General features: G+C 45.2%; 1 protein-coding gene and 1 long non-coding RNA gene across 3 annotated transcripts in view; one reads left to right on the plus strand and one right to left on the minus strand.

Annotated features, from left to right (window-relative positions):
• LOC140465657 (uncharacterized) overlaps positions 1-9,945 on the plus strand; it is a 107,285-nt gene extending 97,340 nt beyond the window's left edge. For both annotated transcript variants that reach the window (XR_011955133.1, XR_011955134.1), the window contains exon 3: positions 7,373-9,945. This is a non-coding gene — a long non-coding RNA (uncharacterized lncRNA). The remainder of the gene's footprint in view (positions 1-7,372) is intronic.
• skap1 (src kinase associated phosphoprotein 1) overlaps positions 1-18,700 on the minus strand; it is a 702,970-nt gene that overhangs the window by 45,787 nt on the left and 638,483 nt on the right. The window contains exon 11 of the mRNA XM_072561244.1: positions 10,442-10,554. Within this exon, the coding sequence (XP_072417345.1) occupies positions 10,442-10,554 (113 nt within the window). The remainder of the gene's footprint in view (positions 1-10,441; positions 10,555-18,700) is intronic.

An 18,700-nucleotide genomic window follows, 5' to 3' on the forward strand; every position in this document is an offset into this window, starting at 1 on the left:
TGGACTGTGGGAGGAAACTGGAGCACCCGGAGGAAACCCACGCAGACACGGGGAGAATGTGCAAACTCCACACAGTCAGTCGCCTGAGGCGGGAATTGAACCCGGGTCTCTGGCGCTGTGAGGCAGCAGTACTAACCACCCATTTCTCCTGAGGGGGAGGGACACACCCAAAGGCTGCATATGCAGCTTCCAGAGAGTCCCACGGCAGCGCAGAGTTAGACGAGATTCCGGGGACAGGGAAATGCCAGGGCTGGCTTTGTGAACAAAGATGAGAATTCCTGAGGAAGGATCGCTCTATCCGAATTGTTAGATCTGATTTCTCTCCACAGATGCTGCCAAATCTCCTACAGTCAGAGACGGTACAGCATGGAAACAGACCCTTCGGTCCAACCTGTCCATACTGACCAGATATCAGAAATTAATCTCATCCCATTTGCCAGTATTTGGCCCATTTCCCTTCAAACCGTTAGCCTTAGAGGGATATAGGCCAAATGCTAGCAAATGGGATTAGATTTATTTAGGATATCTGGTCAGCATGGATGAGTTGGACCGAAGGGTCTGATTTCCTATTCACATACCCATCCAAATGCCTTTTAAATGTTCTAATTGTACCAGCCTCTACCACTTCCTCTGGCAACTCATTCCATTTACGTACTACCCTCTGTGTGGAACAGTTACCCCTCAGGTCCCTTGTTGTAACCTTCCCCTCTCACCCTAAACCTATCCCCTCTAGTTCGGGATTTCCCCACCCTGGGAAAAAGACTTTATCTATTTACCCTAGCCATGCCCCTCATGATATTGTAAACCTCTATAATGTCACCCCTCAGCCTCCAACGCTCCAGGGAAAACAGCCCCAGCCTGTTTAGCCTCTCCCTGTAGCTCAAATCCTCCAACCCTGGCAACATCCTTGTAAACCTTTTCTGAACCCTTTCAAGTTTCACAACATCTTTCTGATAGGAAGAAGAATAGAATTGCACGCAATATTCCAACAGTGGCCTAACCAATGTCCTCTACAGCCGCAACATGACCTCCCAACTCCTGTACTCAATACTCTGACCAATAAAGGAAAGCATACCAAACTATCCTATCCAATCCTATCCTATCGTGCTGACCTTGTCCAGCAATCTCTCTGTTTGTTTGAGAATTTTAAAGGAAGACTGCACTGGGAGCCAGTTACAGCCAATGAGCACTGAGTGAACCTGGAAGGGATCCTGTGCTGGGTGATGCTGGGATCCTTCAATCAGGTGGACCATGTGGAATCTGTGGTTGAGCCTTCCTGGGCTAGGTGACCATGTTGAAGCACAGTGCATCCAATCAATATCAACATCCGCACTGTGGGAGCACCAAACATCACCGCGTGGAGCCCCAGCACCCTCAGTGCAGCTGTTGGCTGGGACTCTGTTTGCTTTGAGGGGGCTCAGGCATGTTCGAGTGAGCCAACTGTATATTCTAGGCTGGTGCTGCCATACCGAGGGAGGTGCAGCACTGTCGGAGATGTTTCTGTTTTCTGGTTAAAATGACCGTGCTGTTTTTGGGAGCTTTCTGTGCAGAAACCCATCTGCTGTGTTGCCTACACTGGAACAGTGGTTACCAAAATATTTCTTTGTCTGTTGAAAAGGTGTTGAGGAACAACCTGAGCTGGTGAAGGTTCTATCTGAACGTGGGCACACTCACAGGCCAACAAGTTTTTTTATTCATGGGATGAGGGCATCGCTGACTGGGCCAGAGATTGTTGCCCGTCCCTAATTGCCCTGAATCCTGGAGGGTAATAGTTCAGGTGCAGCCTTGTGTATTAGTGAGTCTCTTCAAGAGTAGGTAGAGTTAATGAAACCTAAGACAATCAGATAAACTAGTCCCCTTTAGAGTGAACCCATCTCTCTGCTTGGTCATTTGGAGCATTTTACTGCACTTGTTGTATAAACGTCAAAGTCTAGGGTACAACAGATCGAAGTACAGTAAAGAGAACAGTTTGCTTAATTAGCCTTTGCAAATAATCTGTGCAGAGAAAGGTCAGATCTAAATGTGTTATATTTCATTCAGTTCCCTCATTTAGGCATCAGTATCCTGCTAATCTAACAGGCTCTGCTCGTTTTTTCCACTTGACCCATTCAGAGTGCAGCTATTTGAATTTTCGGAGCAAGCTGTCAGATCTCATCACTTCCCTGTGCACTTGTGGACATAAATGCCAGATGGGTGTATTTTTATTAGCTTCTATTGTCTGTTCAGCTGCACAGGGTAACACAGAACACAGCCTGTGCCTCTGGGTTACATCCTCTGACAGTGAAAGATTCATTCACCAATTAATTGAGATCAGATTGAAACTTTCCTTCCGAAATGAAATTATGATTTAGTTGGATGAACAAGACTCTAATATATTCCTCAATTTGTGTGTGTATGTGGTGAGGGAGAGGGGGAGAGAGAGAGAGAGAGAGAGAGAGAGAGAGAGAGCCACATACTGACGGAGGGAGAGCAAGATCATCAGAGACAGAGAGTGTGAGTACATGACAGGGAGAATAAGATAGACAGAGAATGTGCAGGAAACCGACACAGTGAGGGACACGGAGAGTGAGTGAGACAGAGAAATAAGCAGACAGAGGAATAGATTAAAAAGGGCTCAGGGCAAGAAACAAACGGAGAGAGAGAAAGAGAGAGAGAGAGAAAGAGAGAAAGCAGGCTGAAACACTCTTGCGTCCCTTGGACCTTACGGTGCATAGAGTGCTGTCCATCCTTCTATCCCCCTCGCCTGGGGACTACCTAAACACTGGATAGGATTTAGACTCTCTTTAAAACCCACCAGCCTTTTGTTCATCAGTCACAATCGCTTCTCATCTCAGTGTTCCCATAAAGCGCAACTTAAATGCAAACAATCTGGTGTTTGGGAACACAGGAACAGGAGGAGGCCATTCTGCCCCTCAAGACTGTCTCAGCATTCTGTCCAATCAAAGTTTATCTGGGACAAACCACACTGGCTATGGAAAAGGGAATGGGATCAGTATTTAACAAACAAAAGGTACTGAGTGAGGGCAGGGTTGGCCTGGTGGGATGGAGCACCGATGAGGCTAGATCAATGCAGAAGGCTAAGAGGTCTCCCTGAGTGCGGATTGAGGCTGAGACACAATGCCCACCTTGCAGAGGAGACAGATTTAGAAACAGAAGATTGCTTTTTTTTTGCAATTCCAAGAATTTGGAATATGAGTCCACTCAGTGGAACAGTTTAGATATCCTGGAATATGCTTAGGGGGCCACATAGCAGACGCCAAATTTCCTGGGTTTATTGATTATATCTTGGTGTATATTATTTTCAAAGCAGCCATGGTGCAGTGTGTTATTCTATTGCAATGGTTCTAGCTCCTCTCTCTCTCTCTCTCTCTCCTCTGTCTTGCCTCATTAACGTCGAGAGCACATTACAATCTGTTCTGTTCAGAGAGGTGCACGATAGGACAGGACAAGCCAACCATTTATACACTCAATGACCCGGCTGACAAAGCAGAGATATCTTCCCAATCTCCCCATCTCCTCAGCCAGCCAGTCCCGGACTCTCAGTCTCCAGCCCTTGCTGCTGCATTGCGTATATGAGCTCAGCGAGGGAGGACATAGCATCCCCAGAACACACGCCGGACCCCTTTCCTGACAATAGTTTATGGGCGAGAAACCAGGGGCACAGACATTTACCGCAATCACAGCAGACAGTGAGGCTTATTCAGTCACGGAATTATGCTCGCACTTAGTTTGAACTCTCATTCACTGAACAGCTGTGAACAAGAAGACTTTGATAGAGAGAGAGAGAGAGATAGAGAGAGAGAAAGAGAGTGACAGTGAGAGCACCATCACACCTCTCAGCCTCAGTCCAATATTAAAATGAATTAGAATCAGTGGCTGATCCAGAAGGTATTTTATATAGTGCATGGCAAGATCCCACAAAGTGCCGTATAATGCATGGCCTGTCAGAGGTAGACTGCTGTCGGTCTCGTATTGGGAGGGGTGGGCAATGGTCCTGTCCCTCTAGACTCGCCTAAAGGACATTTACATCACGGATACACATCCTCACTGCGAGATCGCTCTGAGCTGATAAAGAAGCTTTGATTTTCAGTCCACACTGACACCAGTCCAGCAAGAGTTGGAGAGCTTCACATTTGTTTTATTCGCTGTCTGGACCCAGCATTTATTGCCCTTCCCTAGTTGCCCCTTGGGAAGGTGGGGGTGAACTCTCTTCTTGAACCCCTGCAGTGCATGTGCTATTAGGTCGACCCACAATGCCCTTAAGGGGGGAATTCCAGGATTCTGACCTAGCGAGTGAAGGAACGGCGATATATTTCCAAGTCAGGGTGGGGAGTGGCTTGGAGGGGAACTTGTATGGGGTAGTGTTACCATGTATCTGCTGAGTTTGAAAGGAGGTGAGTGAGGATCTTGGGTGAATTTCTGCAGTGCATCTTGTCAATAGTACACACTGCTGTTACTGAGCGCCATTGGTGGAGGGAGGGGATGTCTGTGGATGTGGTGTCAATCAAGTGGCTGCTTTGTCCTGGATAGTGTCAAGTTTCTTGAGTGTTGTCGGAGCTGTCCAGGTGAATGGGGAGTATTCCATTACACACCTTCATCAGAGATGAATGATGAAGGGTTTATGCCCGAAACATCGATTCTCCTGCTCTCAGAAGCTGCCTCACCTGCTGTGCTTTTCCAGCACCACACTCTCGACTCTAATCTCCAGCATCTGACTCTCTCCCAGTAGAGTCTAGTCAATGCTAATCCCCAGGATGTTGAATGGGAGGGATTCAGTGATGGCATTGTCATTGAATGTCGCAGGGTAACTGTTCGAGTATCTTTTGTTGGTGATGGTCAGAGCCTGGCATTTGTGGGGCATGAATGTTACCTGCCACTTTCCAGCCCAAGCCTGGATATTGCCCAGATCTTGTTGCATTTGGACATGGACTGCTTCAGTCTCTGAACTTGTTCCGTCTTTGAGTTCCCAGTTTTCAAAGTCTGTCCTGGAGTCCCCAGAAACGGATGATTAATCTCCGGGAGAACTCTCAATAGACAGCACCTCAAACCTCAGAATGAAAAAGTTGGGAGTTCAAGCACTACCCCAGATGCCTGAGCAGTGCAGTGTTGAGGGAGTATCACACTGTCAGAGGTGCGGTGAGATATTAAACACAGGCCCATCCTGCTTGATTAAGATGATCAGGGACCTGTTCCCAATATCCCAAACAACATTTTCATCCTAATCAACATTATTAAGCAGTTAACTGGGTCATTATCAGCTTTCTGAATGTGGGGGCTTGCTGTGCAAAACCCCAGAACTCTAATGTTCACAGCAGCAGCAGCTCCTCTGCAATCTGACTAGCCTGGGAACAAGGTGCTGTGGGATAACGAGAATGTGAAAGTCACATCAGAAAAAAAATGCAAGCTTCTCTTTTCTCTTGGCTATTGGAAGGTGGGGACCCAGCCCTGATCGGAACTGGACGGCCAACAGCCGGTGGTACAATTGGAGAAAACTCCAGAAATGTACCCAATCAGAACTGGCCACCAAACCATCCTGAGCACTGCTCCCACGTCTCATCACTACAATGGCAGGTGGGAACCAGGCCTGTAATTCAGGCCTAAGCACTGAAGGGCTAAATGGACACTTTCTGTTCCTACATTCAGGGTGACGCTTTTAGGGTCAGTGCTATTTCTGCATACGGTCAGAGGTTGGATTGGCAAGAGTTTAGAAGCAGAGTCTTTCACCAGATTTGGATTTCCCTTGCATCAAGCATAGTGCTGTTTAATTAATAAACAAGCTTTTAGTGACATGTTCCTCTGTCACACCGATTCCCGTTTCTCTTCAAGTGCCAGTGCCTGTGTCATGACTCGGAATTTTCCTAATCTTTATATTCACTATTGATGAACATCTGATGTACTCTCCCCCCTCATTACTCCTCGAACATCTGGATTCCTCCTGCCTCAATCACAGGGTCCCACCAAACTGGAGCCCCTGAATTCCTGGTTCACCTCCTTCCAGGTTCTTCCTGACATTGAAGAAAAAGGCCTCCTCTCTAACTCCTCCTCCCAGTCAGCCCCTCAGACCATGGCCTGGATCTCAACTCCACACCCACTCTATCCCTGCCACCAACAAGGTTCAATCAAAAGAGGGAACTGCAGATTTGTAGCCACCTTAGAGCTGCTTCTCAACTTCAACTTAGCTCCAACTTTAAGGGCTGTGCTCTCATTGCTTTAGAGAGGAAACAAATTCTCCCGCCGACTCCATCAAATCTTTCACCAACTTCAGCCCCTGAACCAGATCAGCCCTCCATCACTCACCGAAGGGAGGATCATGGAACAAGCGATCGGGAGTCTTTCTAACATTTTGCTCAGCTCCCCCCGGCTCGTGCTCATTTCTCTAAGGTTCCTGGTCTCCTGTTGATCCCAATTCCTTCTGGAATTCTGATGAGTTGCTCCTTAGTTGACCCCTCCACCCGCGGCTTCTCCTGCCTCCAAGGTCCTTGGGAGATCCTCCTAGACTCTGAGTGTGACACTTGCACCGATACAACCACAGAAGGACACTAAAAGTCTCAGGTCCCATCTTGGCAAAGTCTTATTAACTGATAAGATGTCTAAGGTGGAGATCATGGATTTTGCTCTCTCAGGTCATTGGCTGAAAATTAGAAGGTAATTTGCCTGATGCTGCACAGTAACTCGCCAATATCTGACCCATTGTCTGATGGAGCACGAATTGCTGATAAGGTACTGTCTCTACACATACACACCCAGGCAGAATCCACAATCAAGCCTTTTAGCTTATAACATCTATGTATAACTCCCAGAGAATGGGCTGCACAGAGAGAGAGGGAGACAGAGAGACACTCCTAATGCATAATGATCAAGAAATAACTGCAGTGTTTCACTCCGCTCGATGTGATACATTGTCGGTGTCAGGCTCCTTGTATGGGTTAGAAACACAAGTACTTGCTCAAACTCACCAATCACGATGGTGTATCTCCTTCGCCAGACTTCTGTCACAGGCTAATGGACCAATCAATTCAAGCCTTTGTGTTGCACAGGTGACCTGAAGTTGAACTGGTGAATAATCGCCTAAGACGGTAAAATCACCAGCTCTCATCAAGAGATTATTCACAGCCTTCAGGGGTTTGGTATTGTGGTTGAATCAGTCCAGGGACAGAGAAAGAGAGAATGGATTTTCTCTCTCTGTCTGATACTTAAGTAGATAATTTAACAAACATTTGCCTCCATACATCATTTCTTCATTGGCTGCATTAAACCTGTACTTATACAGCAGAAGGGTATCTTGCTACTGTACTACATTGCTAATTATTTCTTAATAATCTCACTGTGAGGACACTGTCATTACTAATGCTGTACTGCAATCTCCAGGCAGGTATTGAATCCCAGATCAAGGATGGCTGCAGAGACATTAAACAGACAGAAAATGGCACATAACAAGGCAACAGAGCTCTGTGCGGTAAACCTTCCCCTGACCATGGAGTGTTCTGGAAAGTCGGAAAGGGATGAATACACTGACAGAAGGAATCCTCTTTTCACCAGTTCTCCATCCATTGGATTATAAGTTATTGGAGAGATGGGTAGGACTATGAGGCCATTCAGCCCATTGAGCTACGGCTGATCTGATAATCCTCAACTGTCATTTCCCGCTTTATCCCCAATACCCGTGATTCCCTTTCTGATTGCAAACCTGTCTCTCTCAGCCTGGAAAGTAACAACCAGCCTTGATAGACCTCACATTCCACAGACTCACTCCCGTCTGAGAGAAATAAATTCAAGAATAAAGAACAAAGAATATTACAGAACAGGAACAGGCCCTTCGGACCTCCAAGCCTGCGCCAATCCAGATCCTCTACCTAAACCTGTTGCCTAGTTTCTAAGGGTCAGTATCCCTCTGCCCCCTGCCCATTCATGTCTCTGTTTAGATACATCTTCAATAACGCTATCGTTCCTACATCCACCACCTCTGCTGGCAACATGTTCCAGCGTGAAGACCTTTCCATAAACATTCCCCTTCTCACCTTGAACTCATGACCTCTAGTAAGTGAATCCCTCACTCTGGGGATAAAGCTTTTTGCTATTCCTCTCATGATTTTGTAGACCTCAGTCAGGTCACCCCTCAACCTCCTTTCCAATTAAAATAATCCTAATCTACTCAACCTCTCTTCATAGCTAGTACCCTCCATTACAGACAACATCCTGATGAACCTCCTCTGTACACTCGCCAAAGCATCTACATCCTTTTGGTAATGTGGTGACCAGAACTGTACGCAGTATTCTGAATGTGGCCGAACCAAAGTCCTATACACCTGTAACATGACCTGCCAACTCTTGTACTCGACACCCTGTCCGATGAAGCAAAGCATGCTGTATGCCTTCTGGACCACTCTATCGACCTGCGTTGCCACCTTCAGGGTACAATAGACCTGAACACTCAGACTTCTCTGGACATCAATTTACTCAGGACTTTTCCATTTACCATAGAATTCGTTCTCGAATTGGATCTTGCAAAATGCATAACCTTGTATTTGCCCGGATTGAATTCCATCTGCCGTTTCTCTGCCCAACTCCCCAATTTATCTATACTCTGCTGTATTCTCTGACAGTCCCCTTCACTATCTGCTACTCCATCAATCTTGGTGTCAGCTGCAAATTTGCTAATCAGGCAACCGATACACCTTCCTCCAAATCATTTATATATATCACAAACAACAGTGATCCCAGCACTGATCCCTGCGGAACACCACTGGTCACAGGTCTCATTTTGAGAAACTGCTTTCCACTCCTACTCTGTCTCCTGTTGCCCAGCCAGTTCTTTACCCATCTAGCTGGAACATGCTGAACCCCATGCAATTTCACTTTCTGCATCAGCCTACCATGGGGAACCTTATCCAACGCCTTACTGAAGTCCATGTATGTGACATCTACAGTTCTTTCCTCATCAATCAACCTCCTGATCTTGGTTTTAAATGGGTGACCCTTCATTCTGAGGTGCTCCTAGACTTTTCCACAGGGGGAACCAGCCTTACTGCTTCTACCTAGTCAAGCTCCTTAAGAATCTTATATGTTTCAATGAGGTTATCGCTCTTTCTCCTCAACTCCAGGAGGACACAGCCTAGAGTTGTACTCCAGAGAGAACACTGTCACTGAGGAAGATCCAGGGACATGGGCCAAACACCGGCAGATGGGACTGGTTTAGTTTTGGAATATGGTTGGACTGAATGGTCTGTTTCCAAGCTGTATGACTCTATGACTATGACCAAAGCCTGCCTATTCTGGAGAGTTAGATACTGGACTCACAGTGGAGGAGCTCAGCAGAGTCATTGACTCACTCAACATGGCTTTCAAAGAACAGAGAATCAAAAAGGTTTCCCCATTTGACGTTGGATCATTTTTAAGCTCCCCACTCCCTGCCTCTCTCCGGATACAAATTCCCCAACCTCTTTCTACTCCTTATCACCCAAACCAACCTTCAATCCCACCCTCAACATCCTCAGGTCAGCTCAGAGGTGCACCGTGGACCGGGTCAGCAGGGGAGACAGAATAAGCTTGAGGGGCAGAATGTCCTCCTTGTACTCCCTAGGACCCAATAACCGCAAACTCCTTCAAGTGCCCCTCCGAGCTACACACCATCCTGACTTGAAAATACATCGCCGTTCCTTCACTGTCTCTGGGTCAGAATCCTGGAATTCCCTCCCTGAGGGACGTTGTGGGTCTAACTACAGCAGATGGACTGCAGCGGTTCAAGAAGGCAGCTCACCCCCACCTTCACGAGGGGGCAACTAGGGACGGGGAATAAATACTGGGCCCAGCCAGTGACACTCACATCTGGCAAAAATGAATACATTTTTAAAAAGCAGACCAGGGGGTAAGGGAGCTGCTGCCCTGGAAAACCACGGCTCTCCCACTGATCAATGTACAAAAACAGAAGGACTTGCATTCCCATAGCACCTGTCATAGTCTAATAATGTCCCAAAATGGGATGTGGTCCAGGCAATGGGATCATTTTTGAAATGTGACCACTCTTCTAATGTGGGAAGACAAGTTCATGCACAGCAAGATCCCATGAACAGCAATGTGAAGAATAACCAGATAATCTGTTTGAAGTTGGAACAAGGAATAATTATCACTGAGGATAACTGCCCTGACTCTTCATCAACATTGTGCTCTGGGATTACTTACATCCAACTCAGAGAGCAAACGGGGCTCTTGTTTTATTGGCTTATCCGTCAGTGTGGTACTCTATTGGTATGGCCCTGGCATGTTAGCCTGGATACTGGGCTCAGTCTGGGGAGTGGGGAGCTGAAACCTTAATCTGCCAACACAGAGTACAGTGCTCATTGAGCCAAATGTTCACACTGTCAGTTTAACAATGCTCAGATTCTGAGTGAGCTAAAAGCTTCACGTCTCACAAGTGGAGTAAATGATTAATTCTTTGCCTTACTTTGCTCAGGACATGAATCAGATCTCCTCGTTTAAATGACAATTCGTCAGGTTCTTCACTCATACAATCCCAGAGTCCCAGGTAGTAGCTTGTATAATCGATGCTGACATTCCCTTTGTAAAATGAAAGGAAGAGACATTATTGTAACTACTCAAAGATTTATTCAGGCTCCTTAATGCTCTTTATTAATGAACCAATAAGACATAAGTGGGAGTTTGTCAGGTTGTAACTAAAGACGATAGTGGATCACGCAATAGGAGGTAGAGGTTGTGCCTTTTAATCAAGGCCAGCCTTCCCCTCACTTACCACCAGGCAGTACCTCTGCACGCCCATTATTACTATTTAATCACCTCTTCAAAGTCACTTAAAGTCAAGTGTGTCCAAGCATGAGCCCAGCAAACACACTACTCAAGCGATTTGAATTCTTGAAGGCTGGACATTTAAATGGAGCAGATATACCTCACTGTAACACCCTGATATACACCACACCCCTCACTGTAACACACTGAAATACACCACATCCCTCACTGTAACACACTGATATACCCCACACCCCTCACTGTAACACCCTGATATACACCACACCCCTCACTGTAACACACTGATATACACCACACCCCTCACTGTAACACACTGAAATACACCACACCCCTCACTGTAACACACTGATATACACCACACCCCTCACTGTAACACACTGATATATACCACACCCCTCACTGTAACACACTGGTATATACCACATCCCTCACTGTAACACACTGATATACACCACACCCCTCACTGTAACACACTGATATATACCACACCCCTCACTGTAACACACTGGTATATACCACATCCCTCACTGTAACACACTGATATACACCACACCCCTCACTGTAACACACTGATATATACCACATCCCTCACTGTAACACACTGATATACACCACACCCCTCACTGTAACACACTGATATATACCACACCCCTCACTGTAACACACTGGTATATACCACATCCCTCACTGTAACACCCTGATACACCCCACACCCCTCATTGTAACACTCTAAAAATGCAACATCTCTCACTGTAGTTAGATTAAATTCCCTACAGTGTGGAAACAGGCCCTTCGGCCCAACAGTGCTCTGATATACCCCACACCCCTCACTGTAATACTCTGATGATAGAGCTGAAAATTTAAGTTAGACATGTTTTAGTTGAGCATAAAGAAGATGCTGGATATTTGTGAGAGAAACCAGGCCAATACAAAGTCACTTGAAGTGACTGAATGCAGCAGTCACTAATAAAATCAGTTCAGAATACACGAGAAGCCTCTTTGTGCAACAACTAAAGGGATCGGGATAGGAGCAAGGAAGAAATGGAAGGATATGTTGAGAAAGTGGTGAGGGGTGTTGGTGGAACATCAATACCATCATGGACCATGTGGGCGAAATGGTCTGTTTCCCTTAATTCTGAAGTAAATTCAATGCAAGCATTGAGCAACGATGCCCAAGAAAGCCTTTAATGTGCACTTCTCCATGAATAGCTCTGATAGAATGTCCATATTCTGGGACTTTTGGAGTTGCAGAATTTGTATGGAACAATCTTGGAAACCTAATAGATATTCTATTCTTTGATGGTATGTAGAGAGAAAAAAAATCAATTTTCCTATTGTGTTTTTTGCCTCTTTATCATTTTGTTCAGCTGTAAGAGAACCAAGTCTGGGGTCATTAGCCTGTTTGAACTGTATTTGCCATCATCGAGAGGCATGGGGCATATTGCATTACCATAAAATGCTCATTTGTCTTATATTAACTTAAACAGCTGACAAGAAAGCTATTAAGTAATCAGTGATACTGAGGCAACCGAAATGCCTTTTGCAGTGGCAGCCTGGATATCATTCCGAGTGCGAGAGACTCTGTCGACTGCTGACTCCCCCAGGTTTCCCTGTGCCTTTTGAAATAGTGAGTGTGCCCCAGGCTATAGGCACACAATATCAGAATTTTCTCTTTACGATCAACATGGCAAAAATTCATCATGAGAAATACAATTTTATTTTTTTAATATGCAACGTTATCGACCTTGAAACAGCTATTATATTTTTGTGTAAGGCATGACAGTTAATTGCAACACAGATTCAAAACACGAAACTAAAATGATTTGTTTCCATTCCTCCATTCTATTTTTACTCATTCCAATTTACTGCACATTAACGTTGAGCACTCTAATTAGTGCACAGAAGTATCAGATTATTATACTGAACTTCAAAGATAAAAGTATCTTTTTTAATCCACGAATTCTACAGAAGTGAATAGAACAGAAACAGACCATTCAGCCCAACCAGTCAATGCTGATGGTAATACTCCAAGGGGATCTCCTCCCACTTCTCACCACCTCATTCCATCAACATAACCTCCAGTTCCTTCCTTTTTTGTCACTGAACATCCAATTAAATTCATGAGTCCCTTCAACTAGTCAATGAGAACAGCAGGAGGCCACGCATCCCATCGAGCTTGCCCTACCATTCAATGAGATCACAGCTGATCTGCCTGAGGTGTCAGCTCTGCTTTCCCAACTCTTAACCCCCGGGTCCCCTGTCCATCAACAATCTGTCTAATTTAGCAACCTTGATTAAATTCACTCCACCACTTTCTGAAGAAGAGACTTCCACAGTCTAACCACCCTCTGAAAGAAAAAACATTCTCCTCATCTCTAATCTTAAGAAGTCCATCCCTTATTCTTAAACTGTGCTCCCAAGTTTCAGCATCTCCCACAACAGGAACCATCTTCCCGGTATCCAACCCACCCAGTTTCCTCAAGATCTCCTCAATAAGATCACCTCTCAGTCTTCTAATCCCCACTGGATATTGGCCTAACCTGTTTGATCTTTCTTCATAAAATAAGCCTTTTATCCCAGGAGTACATCAAGCAAATCTTCTCTGAACTCAGTCTTGAATATATTTAAATACCCAGCTTCCACTACCTTTTGGGGAAGAGAGTTAAGGAACAAAATTTATTCCCATTGCTGTCTTAAAAGGGAGACAGCTTATTCTTGGACAAAGGTAGCTCCTATGTTATCTGCTCTGGCAGAGACTGATTGTGTTCAATGTCTGTGGGCATTTGGGCACTCTGCAATTCCTTGTCCATTTGCCAGGATAGTGAATGTTGCCAGGGCTTTGGAGAAAGAGCAGTTGAGGGGATAGCTTTGTTAAAGAGCCAGTACAAGCACAATAGGCTGAGTGGCCACCTTCCAGTTGGACCATTCCCTGATGAATTCAAAATGTTTGATTTCTTTATTATTTCTTCACCATTACACATCCTGACTGCAAAAGGACAATCCAGAAATCACTGATGAGGGAGAAAAGTGCAGAGGTCATTGGGTCTTATGAGAGGTGAAGCAGATTACTTACGGATAAATCAAACTGCATGCATTACTGATGGGAATGATCACAACTCCGCAATCTGCTCCATACAAAACATCCGGCAGATTCACCACTGCCTTACAATCTCTCCTAGTTAGAGCATCTCTTATTCTCTGTATAAATCACCAACAGCACACAATGAAATCCCTGGCTGGAAATCAGTCCTGCTCCCCTTATTCTGTAGATAAATCATCTAAACGTCTTTAAATCACAGTCTGCAATTGACTCAGAAGTATCTGTTTGGCTACATATAAACCCCTCGATTAGATTCCAATATTTAACTCACTCCCAAGTACTTGTTCTTGAAAAAAAACCCTGCGAACCCCTTGATTAGATTTCAGTTTGTAACCACTCTCAGCTACGTGTTATTCTAAAGATGAATCCCTCAATTAGATTTCAGTTTGTGACCCATTCCTGGGTATCTGTTATTCTGTATATAAACCACCCGAACCCCTCAATTAGATTCCAGTCTGTAACTCACTCCCAGGTACCTGTTATTCTACATATAAACCACCCGAACCCCTCAATTAGATTCCAGTCTGTAACTCACTCCCAGGTATCTGTTATTCTGTATATAAACCACCCCGAACCCCTCGATTAGATTCCAGTCTGTAACTCACTCCCAGGTATCTGTTATTCTGTATATAAACCACCCCGAACCCCTCGATTAGATTCCAGTCTGTAACTCACTCCCAGGTATCTGTTATTCTGTATATAAACCACCCCGAACCCCTCGATTAGATTCCAGTCTGTAACTCACTCCCAGGTATCTGTTATTCTGTATATAAACCACCCCGAACCCCTCGATTAGATTCCAGTCTGTAACTCACTCCCAGGTATCTGTTATTCTGTATATAAACCACCCCGAACCCCTCAATTAGATTCCAGTCTGTAACTCACTCCCAGGTATCTGTTATTCTGTATATAAACCACCCGAACCCCTCAATTAGATTCCAGTCTGTAACTCACTCCCAGGTACCTGTTATTCTGTATATAAACCACCCGAACCCCTCAATTAGATTCCAGTCTGTAACTCACTCCCAGGTACCTGTTATTCTGTATATAAACCACCCGAACCCCTCAATTAGATTCCAGTCTGTAACTCACTCCCAGGTACCTGTTATTCTGTATATAAACCATCCGAACCCCTCAATTAGATTCCAGTCTGTAACTCACTCCCAGGTACCTGTTATTCTGTATATAAACCACCCGAACCCCTCAATTAGATTCCAGTCTGTAACTCACTCCCAGGTATCTGTTATTCTGTATATAAACCACCCGAACCCCTCAATTAGATTCCAGTCTGTAACTCACTCCCAGGTACCTGTTATTCTGTATATAAACCACCCGAACCCCTCAATTAGATTCCAGTCTGTAACTCACTCCCAGGTACCTGTTATTCTGTATATAAACCACCCGAACCCCTCAATTAGATTCCAGTCTGTAACGCACTCCCAGGTACCTGTTATTCTGTATATAAACCACCCGAACCCCTCAATTAGATTCCAGTCTGTAACTCACTCCCAGGTACCTGTTATTCTGTATATAAACCACCCGAACCCCTCAATTAGATTCCAGTCTGTAACTCACTCCCAGGTACCTGTTATTCTGTATATAAACCACCCGAACCCCTCAATTAGATTCCAGTCTGTAACGCACTCCCAGGTACCTGTTATTCTGTATATAAACCACCCGAACCCCTCAATTAGATTCCAGTCTGTAACTCACTCCCAGGTACCTGTTATTCTGTATATAAACCACCCGAACCCCTCAATTAGATTCCAGTCTGTAACTCACTCCCAGGTATCTGTTATTCTGTATATAAACCACCCGAACCCCTCAATTAGATTCCAGTCTGTAACTCACTCCCAGGTACCTGTTATTCTGTATATAAACCACCCGAACCCCTCAATTAGATTCCAGTCTGTAACGCACTCCCAGGTACCTGTTATTCTGTATATAAACCACCCGAACCCCTCAATTAGATTCCAGTCTGTAACTCACTCCCAGGTACCTGTTATTCTGTATATAAACCACCCGAACCCCTCAATTAGATTCCAGTCTGTAACTCACTCCCAGGTACCTGTTATTCTGTATATAAACCACCCGAACCCCTCAATTAGATTCCAGTCTGTAACGCACTCCCAGGTACCTGTTATTCTGTATATAAACCACCCGAACCCCTCAATTAGATTCCAGTCTGTAACTCACTCCCAGGTACCTGTTATTCTGTATATAAACCACCCGAACCCCTCAATTAGATTCCAGTCTGTAACTCACTCCCAGGTATCTGTTATTCTGTATATAAACCACCCGAACCCCTCAATTAGATTCCAGTCTGTAACTCACTCCCAGGTACCTGTTATTCTGTATATAAACCACCCGAACCCCTCAATTAGATTCCAGTCTGTAACGCACTCCCAGGTACCTGTTATTCTGTATATAAACCACCCGAACCCCTCAATTAGATTCCAGTCTGTAACGCACTCCCAGGTACCTGTTATTCTGTATATAAACCATCCGAACCCCTCAATTAGATTCCAGTCTGTAACTCACTCCCAGGTACCTGTTATTCTGTATATAAACCACCCGAACCCCTCAATTAGATTCCAGTCTGTAACTCACTCCCAGGTACCTGTTATTCTGTATATAAACCACCCGAACCCCTCAATTAGATTCCAGTCTGTAACGCACTCCCAGGTACCTGTTATTCTGTATATAAACCACCCGAACCCCTCAATTAGATTCCAGTCTGTAACTCACTCCCAGGTACCTGTTATTCTGTATATAAACCACCCGAACCCCTCAATTAGATTCCAGTCTGTAACTCACTCCCAGGTATCTGTTATTCTGTATATAAACCACCCGAACCCCTCAATTAGATTCCAGTCTGTAACTCACTCCCAGGTACCTGTTATTCTGTATATAAACCACCCGAACCCCTCAATTAGATTCCAGTCTGTAACGCACTCCCAGGTACCTGTTATTCTGTATATAAACCACCCGAACCCCTCAATTAGATTCCAGTCTGTAACTCACTCCCAGGTACCTGTTATTCTGTATATAAACCACCCGAACCCCTCAATTAGATTCCAGTCTGTAACTCACTCCCAGGTACCTGTTATTCTGTATATAAACCACCCGAACCCCTCAATTAGATTCCAGTCTGTAACGCACTCCCAGGTACCTGTTATTCTGTATATAAACCACCCGAACCCCTCAATTAGATTCCAGTCTGTAACTCACTCCCAGGTACCTGTTATTCTGTATATAAACCACCCGAACCCCTCAATTAGATTCCAGTCTGTAACTCACTCCCAGGTATCTGTTATTCTGTATATAAACCACCCGAACCCCTCAATTAGATTCCAGTCTGTAACTCACTCCCAGGTACCTGTTATTCTGTATATAAACCACCCGAACCCCTCAATTAGATTCCAGTCTGTAACGCACTCCCAGGTACCTGTTATTCTGTATATAAACCACCCGAACCCCTCAATTAGATTCCAGTCTGTAACTCACTCCCAGGTACCTGTTATTCTGTATATAAACCACCCGAACCCCTCAATTAGATTCCAGTCTGTAACTCACTCCCAGGTACCTGTTATTCTGTATATAAACCACCCGAACCCCTCAATTAGATTCCAGTCTGTAACGCACTCCCAGGTACCTGTTATTCTGTATATAAACCACCCGAACCCCTCAATTAGATTCCAGTCTGTAACTCACTCCCAGGTACCTGTTATTCTGTATATAAACCACCCGAACCCCTCAATTAGATTCCAGTCTGTAACTCACTCCCAGGTATCTGTTATTCTGTATATAAACCACCCGAACCCCTCAATTAGATTCCAGTCTGTAACTCACTCCCAGGTACCTGTTATTCTGTATATAAACCACCCGAACCCCTCAATTAGATTCCAGTCTGTAACGCAGATCTGAATTTAGAATGAGAGAGATTAGGAGGGACGGAGTAAAGGAGGGAAAGATATAAATTAAGAAACCTTGAAACTAAGACATCAATGGGGGAGGGGGGTGTACATGAGGTGGGCAAGGTGAGGAAGTAATATTGAGATTGTGGCAACCTACAGAAATTTGGAATCCATGAAAGTTCACAGATGGAACCGTTCATCGATGAGAATTAGAGAGGGACAGAAAAGCGATGTGGGCAAATTACAGACAGGAAGCAGAATGGGTGGTCAGTGCTGAAAAGTTCTTCCATCTCAGGACCTGTCACATCAGTTCAGCCTGATCATCCCTCCCATCGGAAACACATACATTACACCCTCCAGGGCTGAAATGTATCCACTCCGGCCGAAGGAGAGAGAATGGACGCAGTAATGAGAGTCAGACTCGGCCCAACAAAGTACAAAAGGATGAAGAAATATGCCCTCACCCAGTCACTCCACACAGACACAGGGACACAGACACAGACAGAGGCACTGACACACACAGACACAGGCACACAGACACAGACAGAGGCACTGACACACACAGACACAGGCACACAGACACAGGGACACAGACACAGACAGAGGCACCGACACACACAGACACAGACACACAGACACAGACAGAGGCACTGACACACACAGACACAGGGACACAGACACAGACAGAGGCACTGACACACACAGACACAGGGACACAGACACAGACAGAGGCACTGACACACACAGACACAGGCACACAGACACAGACAGAGGCACTGACACACACAGACACAGGCACACAGACACAGGGACACAGACACAGACAGAGGCACCGACACACACAGACACAGACAGAGGCACCGACACACACAGACACAGGGACACAGACACAGACAGAGGCACTGACACACACAGACACAGG

Source organism: Chiloscyllium punctatum, chromosome 42 (genome assembly GCF_047496795.1).
Source record: "Chiloscyllium punctatum isolate Juve2018m chromosome 42, sChiPun1.3, whole genome shotgun sequence".
In the NCBI taxonomy this organism is placed as follows: Eukaryota; Metazoa; Chordata; class Chondrichthyes; order Orectolobiformes; family Hemiscylliidae; genus Chiloscyllium; species Chiloscyllium punctatum.